The sequence below is a fragment of the Chiloscyllium punctatum genome, chromosome 3 (genome assembly GCF_047496795.1).
Source record: "Chiloscyllium punctatum isolate Juve2018m chromosome 3, sChiPun1.3, whole genome shotgun sequence".
Classification (NCBI taxonomy): domain Eukaryota; kingdom Metazoa; phylum Chordata; class Chondrichthyes; order Orectolobiformes; family Hemiscylliidae; genus Chiloscyllium; species Chiloscyllium punctatum.
Window position 1 is genome coordinate 92,763,384 of NC_092741.1, and position 7,558 is coordinate 92,770,941.

General features: G+C 38.1%; 1 protein-coding gene across 1 annotated transcript; it reads right to left on the reverse strand.

The window, feature by feature from the left end:
• Nucleotides 1-236: 236 nt before the first annotated feature.
• On the reverse strand, nt 237-1,149 carry LOC140454171 (trace amine-associated receptor 4-like). The gene is given in 2 exon segments (XM_072549040.1): nt 237-846; nt 848-1,149. Coding segments are annotated over 2 exon segments (912 nt in total).
• Between the last annotated feature and the right edge of the window lie 6,409 nt (nt 1,150-7,558).

The following is a 7,558-nucleotide window of genomic DNA, read 5'->3' on the forward strand; positions in this document are numbered from 1 at the left end:
CTGCCAATGTAATCTTAACAAATCTCCAAAGTTTATTCCATGCATAAATTTGAACAGACTAATTGTAACAATTGCAGGTTGACAATTAGACTTTATAAATACAGTTTCCTATGTTAATGATATACTATAATTCAATATATTATGAAATACTAATGCCACTAAATGAAGAAGCAATCCCAGCAGAAATGGCTCACTAGTATCACAAAATAAACAATTCTCATTTTTGCAAAAGGTTGTCATTCCAGGTACACGTTCATCATCAGAGAGTGTTGATCAAATATCTTACAAGAAGTGATCATTTTTAATGCTTTGCGAAACCAGGGATAAAAAAAGCCATATAACATTGGATTGCAAGTGGAATTAAAATAACCAAGCCACACAAACACTTCAAACAATGCAGAGAAACCAATATAAGGATCAACAATGGTAATTATGAAAAATGGCAGCCAGCAGATTATGAAGACTCCTATTACAATCCCCAGTTTTACAGCAGCCTTGAATTCATTTTTATGGAAACTTCCTGTGTTATTTTGCTGGTTTGAGCTCATTCTGTGCATCATATTTCCAATTGCTCGAGAATGCTTCCTTGCTACAAAATATATTTTGAGGCATATATATACAATAACTGAAACAGGAACAAAAAATGCTATCAGTGGATTCAGATGGTCCCATAATTTATTAAATATGAGTATACAGCTGCCATGGCAAGAAATAGCACTGATATAATCTTCAGTTCCATGTACGTTAGCATCTGAGAAAACTAAAGCAAATCCATAAACTATAGAAAACACCCAACTAAATGTAACAAATAAACCGATGACAGGCAGTGTGATTTTTGTAGTGTAAAGGTTTGCACACAGCATAATAACGGTCAATGGCAATAAAACGTAAGTGATAAATTGATGTTATTGTCAGCACCATGTCCAGGCCTGAATGGATTGTACAAAATATACTTCCAAAATACCAGCATGTATCAACAGACCTAATCATACTGTAAGGAAAAACTACCAACTCCACTAGAAAATCAGTTACAGCAAGTGAAAGAACAAGAAAATTGGTGGCTGTCTGTAGTTTTCTAAAATGTAAAATTGAAATAATCACCTGTAAGTTGGCTATTATTGTAACCATTACAATAACTGCAAATAGCATATATAACGCTGAATGTACAGCTGTTGACTGGCTGTCTTTGTGACATGAGGTATTGACAAATTCAAAGCAGTATTTTGTATTGGCCTTATCCTGTGATTGGGTTGAATTAATTTCCTTTGCTCAGTGTAGTCTTGAAATAGGAAAGACACAATTCATGAAAGAGGAATTTACAGTAATATTGAGCCAGGAAGTCCTCTATATTTTAAAATAGATGTTGATCCTGTGGAAAGGAACATTTAGTACAATTTAATACAACCATTTGTTTAATTGTACAAATGCTGCTGTCACTCAGTTCACAAAGCTTCACAAGACATAATATTCATAAATTCCAATCATAAAATCCATACTATGTGGAAGCAGGCCATTCTCCCATCATGTCCACACAAGCCTTCTGAGGAGCATCCCACCCAAGCCCTATCCCTGCATTCCCCATGGCTAATCCACTAACCTACACATCCCTTGAAACAGTGGGCAATTTAGCATGGCCAATCCAACTAACCTACACATCTTTGGATCATGGAGGAAACCCACCCAGACAGTCACCCAAAGATGGGATTGAACCTGGGTCCCTGGCGTTGTGAAGCAGCAGTGCTAACCACTGACTCACCATGTCAATTAAAAGCAAAGGCAAAATTATTCAAATTTTCTGTTAGTTAACTATTGCTCTGTGAGACTCTCTAGCTGGGCAGCCATTGAGGAAACTCGTAGTTTTCATTTCTATACTGGACAGATTTGGCTATTTAACTAACATAAAGATATATTTATAATGAAGCTAAAAATAAATAATTTCTCAATACTTTTAATTCAGCTTTGGTAAGCCCAAGAAGTGCCATAGTTGTCAAATGAAATTTTTTTGATCCATCTTCCACACTGTATTGAAGTTAGTTCATGTTTCTGAAGCTCCATTGTTACTTTCATAAGTAAATATGTTCTTGAAATACCGTTGTTTCATCAGTTGTCAACGTAAACACAATTTTCAACTTTAATTAGAATGAGCCATTTTAAATAAATATTATTACTATTATAATGACTACAGAATTTTTAAACTGGAAGTAAACGATCACTTCACTTCAATCATTCAATATTCATCTCAAGTCAAATTGATTCACAAAGATACTGGACTTATCACATCACATTTGACAGATTTTCACACATTCTCACTGCAGCCACATGATGACCTTAACTAAAGAATATACTGTAATTGTGTTTGAAGAATGCTTCTGGCCTCTTGATGGTGAAATCTGATAAGTGCTGCTCTAACTCAGTTCTTCGTTTTCATGGATTCCTTGTTATGATTTCTCAAGAAATATCTTAGATCCAGTGCATGTATTGAACAACAGGAACATGCTCCTCGATGTAACTTGAGACTCATCATGTTTTGGTTTTGAATTTCAGTCTAAATGACGTAAAATTATGCAACCAATTAGATATATCTTGTTTTCATCAGAGTTCCAACCAATCTCTTTCATTTCATTAAAACAAAGTATGTATTGCTCCAGTAAATAAGAAGCGCAGAACAAGGAAAGGATACAGGAGTGCCGGTATTATAATATACTTGGATTGTCAATGCTTATTCATACTTAAAGGGGACTACAATATGTTTTGTAATCATTATTAATCCTCATTTTGAACAATCTTTTCAACCTAGCTTTACTGGAATTAACAAATACTAAAGCTAATTATTTCAAAAGAGTTATCTTTTCATTGGTGATAAAGGTGCTTTTGAGATTTGACTATTGATTTCTCTTGTTTATGCCTAATTATTAATACAACATTTTATTTTGTCAATACATCAATTATTCAACTTGTTTTTGCAATTCATTGTGCTTTCCTATTGTGCATATTTTAGTTATTTTCCCTGTCTCACTTTATTATCTCTTCCCAAGTAACTGGTCAGGCTTCTCATAATGCTTTTCCTGATTCTACTCTATACATTCAACATAGGATTCAAGGAAAAATGGGATAAATAGCCAAGCTATTTACCTCTTTAAAAACTGAAAGAACTGCAGATGCTGTAAATCAGGAGCAAAAACAGAAGTTGCTCAAAAGGTTCAGCAGATCTGGCATCACCTATCCAGTTTCACCGAGCATGAAATGTTAACACTGATATTTCTTCACAGATGCTGCCAGATCTATTTACCTCTTTATTTGGGAATGCTGTGATCCTTGCCCAAAGATTGGGAGCATTATAGATAAAATTTCATTATAGAAAATCCATCAGAATTTTAATATTGAGTGTTCCTTGAAATAGCCTCAGGAGGTTGTGGTGTTGAAATATTGCCTCAATATTACTTTTTTTCAATGGAAAATGCACTGAAACCATGGAAAAATTACAGGAACAGATCAAAAACCCTTTAGCCATAGATTCCACATGATGCCCTCTAAGAGTAATGTCAGGAGATCAAAAGAATGGAAATTCATGGCCCTATCAACTTTGGATGAATTTGGAATGATTGGAGAACCAATGAGAATCCCATACCCTTTGTCTCCAGGAGGTCTGATGCCATCACCACAAATCAGACATTTACCTGAACAGGGCTGGACCTCCCACAGAACTGCTGACCAATCAGAAGAGTTGGGATTTCCAGAAAGTATTTAATAATGTGGCACTTCATAAATTATTGTGGAAAATAAAAGCTGGTGGTGAAGCGATAGCATATTGGCAAGCGTAGAAGACTGGCTTTGGGAAACTTAGATCAAACATAAATAGATAATTGTTTTGGTTGGCAAGATGTAACAAGTGGTGCACCGTAGGCATCAGGGTTGTGCCATCAACCAATTACAATTTATATCAATGACTTGGATAAAAGGACCACAGGTATGGCAGCTATATTTCTGATGAAGCAAAGATCGATTCTAAAAAAATGTGAAGAAGACATAAGGAAACTACAAAGGATTAAGAAATGGTAAAGGCGTGGCAAATGTAGGAAAATGTGAGACTGTTATTTTTGCAAGGAAAACATAATGTCTAAACGGTGAGTGATTGCAGATCCCTGAGATACAAAGAGGAGAAAGTGAGGACTGCAGATGCTGGAGATCAGAGCTGAAAATGTGTTGCTGGAAAAGCGCAGCAGGTCAGGCAGCATCTAAGGAACAGGAGAATCGACGTTTCGGGCATCCTGAAGAAGGGCTGATGCCCGAAATGTTGATCCCTGAGATGCACAAGGATCTGGCTGTCTTAGGCCAGAAATTAAGAAAGATTAGCCTGCAGTTACAACTAGTAATTAGGAAAACAAATAGAATGTTATCATTTATTATAAGGGGATTTGAATACAGAAGTAGAAAGTTTATGCTTCAGTTATATAGGGCATTGTTGATACCACAATTGGATTACTGTATATAGTACTGGTCTCCTTATTTAAGGAGGGACATAAATGTGTTCTGAACAACTTAAAGAAGGTTTATTAGTCTACTGTGTGGAATTGGTATGGTGTGGGTTGTATTTTGAGGGAAGGTTGAAAGGATTGGACTTCTATCTATTAAAGCTTAGAGAGTAAGAGATGGCGTGATTGAAACATATCGAATCCGAGGGTTGTAACAGTGTGGGTATGGAAAAAATGTTTCCTCTTGTGGGAGATTCTAGAACGAGTGGTCACTATTTAAAAATAAAGGGCTGCTCCCTTAAGGCAGAGATGGGGAAAATAGTTCCCTCACAGAGGTCCGTGAGCATTTGCAACTCACTTCCCAAAAAAGACTTAGGAAGCAGAGTCTTTGAATGTTTTTCAGGCAAACATAATTAGATTCTTGATAAACAAGGGATGTTCTGATATATGAACCATAAGGAGTAGGTACAGTTTTCTCCCTGATAGTCGATATGCACTAGAATGGGAGGGGGCCAGTTACCTGAATCTGCTGGTTGCATGAACAATATTACTGGTGGCTTGGAAAACTCAACTCATCACTGCCACAAAATGAATGCGTTTTAAAATCAAGTGGCCATCACCATTCATAAGTACCAGTATACCTGGCTGCGATGAGTGATTCTGCCTTTATTGATAAGGTGCGTATTGAGCTAGACTTAATTATAGAACCTATGCTCCTACATTCTTTCTTTGTTCTGTGCTTCTCTTCTTACTGCTATATGCTTTACATTAATGAAACAAAGAAATTGGTGGGAATGCTGATGAAATCAAGATATGCCTAATTGACATCAGATACATTATTCTCTTCCAACTGCCAATATCAGTAAGGACCTCATTATCCAGATTCCAAGCATCCAGAATTCCCTTATTGAATCTTGGATGTTGGTTGCATTTAGAATTCTGGATGCTGGAAATCCGGAAAACAGGAACTTGGCAATTAAGAAGCCTAATGGGATGCTATTGTTTATCACAAAAGGAACTGAACACAAAAGTAAGGATGTTATGCTTCAGACTTGAAATGAAACTACAAAATTTCAAGGATATAGACATCATGGCAGTTTCCAGGTTACATAGAACATAGAACATAGAACATAGAACAATACAGCACAGAACAGGCCCTTCGGCCCACGATGTTGTGCCGAACTTCTATCCTAGATTAAGCACCCATCCATGTACCTATCCAAATGCCGCTTAAAGGTCGCCAATGAATCTGACTCTACCACTCCCACGGGCAGCGCATTCCATGCCCCCACCACTCTCTGGGTAAAGAACCCACCCCTGACATCTCCCCTATACCTTCCACCCTTCACCTTAAATTTATGTCCCCTTGTAACACTCTGTTGTACCCGGGGAAAAAGTTTCTGACTGTCTACTCTATCTATTCCTCTGATCATCTTATAAACCTCTATCAAGTCACCCCTCATCCTTCGCCGTTCCAACGAGAAAAGGCCGAGAACTCTCAACCTATCCTCGTACGACCTACTCTCCATTCCAGGCAACATCCTGGTAAATCTTCTCTGCACCCTCTCCAAAGCTTCCACATCTTTCCTAAAGTGAGGCAACCAGAACTGCACACAGTACTCCAAATGTGGCCTAACCAAAGTCCTGTACAGCTGCAACATCACCTCACGACTCTTGAATTCAATCCCTCTGCTAATGAACGATAATACTCCATAGGCCTTCTTACAAACTCTATCCACCTGAGTGGCAACCTTCAAAGATCTATGTACATAGACCCCAAGATCCCTCTGTTCCTCCACCTGACCAAGAACCCTACCATTAACCCTGTATTCCGCATTCTTATTTGTCCTTCCAAAATGGACAACCTCACACTTGGCAGGGTTGAACTCCATCTGCCACTCCTCAGCCCAGCTCTGCATCATATCTAAGTCCCTCTGCAGCGACCTGGTGCGAACCTCTATAATGATCGCAGCGACTTGTAAATTGACCTGAATAGAATACTTTGCTGTTGATGAAACAAGATGAAACAGTGTGATTAAGCAAAATCTCCACAAGGTTTATACATATAAAAGGAGGAAGAGGGTAGCTAGGGAAATGGTAAGTCCATTCAAGGACAAAAAAGGGAATTTTTTTCTTGGAGCCAGAGGAACTGGGTGAGGTTCTTAATGAATACTTTACATCAGTATTCACAAAGGCAAAGGATATGGTTGATGATGAGTCTTGGGAGGAGTATGTTGCTATTCTAGGACATGTCAATATAAAAAAGGAGGAGGTGCGGGGTGTTTCGAAAGCCTTTAAGGTTGACAAATCCCCAGAACCTTAAGGGATCCCAGAAGGCTGAGGGAGGCAGGCGAGGAAATTGCTGGGGCCTTGTATGAAATTTTTGTATTCTCTTTAAACACAAGTGAGGCCCCAGAGATCTGGAGAATAGCTAATGTTATTCCTTTGTTTATGAAGGGCAACAGAAATAATCCAAGAACTTAAAGGCCTGTGAGCCTTACATCAGTGACATGGAAATTATTGGAGAAGGTTCTTAGAGACAGGGCTTACTCATATTTGGAAGGATTTAGATTTATTAGCGATAGGCAACATGGTTTTGTGTGGGAAAGGCTGTGTCTCCCAAACTTGATTGAGTTTTTTTGTGGAAGTGACAAAGATGATTGATGATGGTAGGGCAGTAGATGTTGTCTACATGGACTTTAGCAAGATCTTTGACGAGGTCCCTCATTGCAGGCTGATACATAAAATAAAATAACGTGGGATCAGCAGTGAGCTGCTAAGATGGATACAGAACTGGCTTAGTCATAAAAGACAGAGAGCAGTGGCAAAAGGACATTTTTCAGATTGGAGGTCTAATCAGTGATGTTCTGCAGGGATGAGTGCTGGGACTGTTATAAATGATCTGGAGGAGAATGTAGGTAGCCAGATTAGAAAGTTTGTGGACAACATAAAGATTAGGGTAGCTGCAGATAATAAGGAAGATAGTCAGAGGATATAGAATAGGCTGGAGACCTGGGCAGAGAAATGGTAGATGGAGTCTAATCCGGACAATTGTGAAGTGATGCATTTTAGAAGATCTAATGCAG